This window comes from Rhincodon typus, unplaced genomic scaffold (assembly GCF_021869965.1).
Source record: "Rhincodon typus isolate 14 unplaced genomic scaffold, sRhiTyp1.1 hic_rhity00000083, whole genome shotgun sequence".
Taxonomy (NCBI): Eukaryota; Metazoa; Chordata; class Chondrichthyes; order Orectolobiformes; family Rhincodontidae; genus Rhincodon; species Rhincodon typus.
Genome location: NW_025965721.1, coordinates 146,451 through 147,317, shown reverse-complemented (window position 1 = coordinate 147,317; position 867 = coordinate 146,451). Strand labels below are relative to the sequence as shown.

The 867-nt window shown below is 58.5% G+C and overlaps 1 protein-coding gene across 1 annotated transcript in view; it reads left to right on the top strand.

Annotated features, from left to right (window-relative positions):
* LOC125488244 (paxillin-like) overlaps positions 1-722 on the top strand; it is an 8,253-nt gene extending 7,531 nt beyond the window's left edge. The window contains exon 8 of the mRNA XM_048621180.1: positions 37-722. Within this exon, the coding sequence (XP_048477137.1) occupies positions 37-303 (267 nt within the window). The 3' untranslated portion in view covers positions 304-722. The remainder of the gene's footprint in view (positions 1-36) is intronic.
* Positions 723-867: the final 145 nt, after the last annotated feature.

Below are 867 nucleotides of genomic sequence, written 5' to 3'. Positions count from 1 at the left end.
CTCGCTAACACCCCCCTCTCTCTCTCTCCGTTCCAGGACTGCTACACCCCGTTTGTGAACGGGAGTTTTTTTGAGTTTGAGGGCCAGCCGTTCTGCGAGGTGCACTACCACCGGAAGAGGGGGTCCCTGTGCTCGGCGTGTGAGAAACCCATCACCGGGCGCTGTATCACTGCCATGGGGGTCCGCTTCCACCCCAAACACTTTGTCTGTGCCTTCTGCCTGAAACAGCTCAACAAAGGCACCTTCAAGGAACAGAACGATAAACCTTACTGCCATCCCTGCTTCACCAAGCTCTTCGGCTAGACGTCTGGGTCTGGATCAGGGTTGTGGATTGCGAGCCTGAGGTATCGGTGACGTCTGGGTCGTGGGGTGGTGGAAGGGCTAGACGTCTGGCTCAGGACAGGGATGGGGCTATATGTCTGAGTCAGGGCTGGGGGTGGGGGAAGGGCTAGACGTCTGGGCCAGTGCCCTGGGTATTGCCCCCAACCCCCGACCAGCCCTAGGCCCAAGGCCCTCGGCCCACGTTTGAAGGCCCCTCGGTTGGTATTTATTCTGGTTCGCTGTCCCCGATCCTGGCGCAGACAGACGCTGAGTGGCTAACGCAGTATAAATCACAGCAACATCCGGCCTAGTACCTTCCCCCACCCCGACCCCCCCCTACCCCTACCCCTACGTCACCGATACCTCAGGCTCGCAATTCACAATAAACTCTATCAACTGCTCACCCGTCTCGGTCTGTTTATTTTCTACAAAACCTCAGTGTTTCACCAGATCGGACCAGGTACACCCAAAGCCTGAGGGGCTAGGCCCGAGGCTTCACCCCAAAGCCTGAGGGGCTAGGCCCGAGGCTTCACAGCAAAGCCTGAG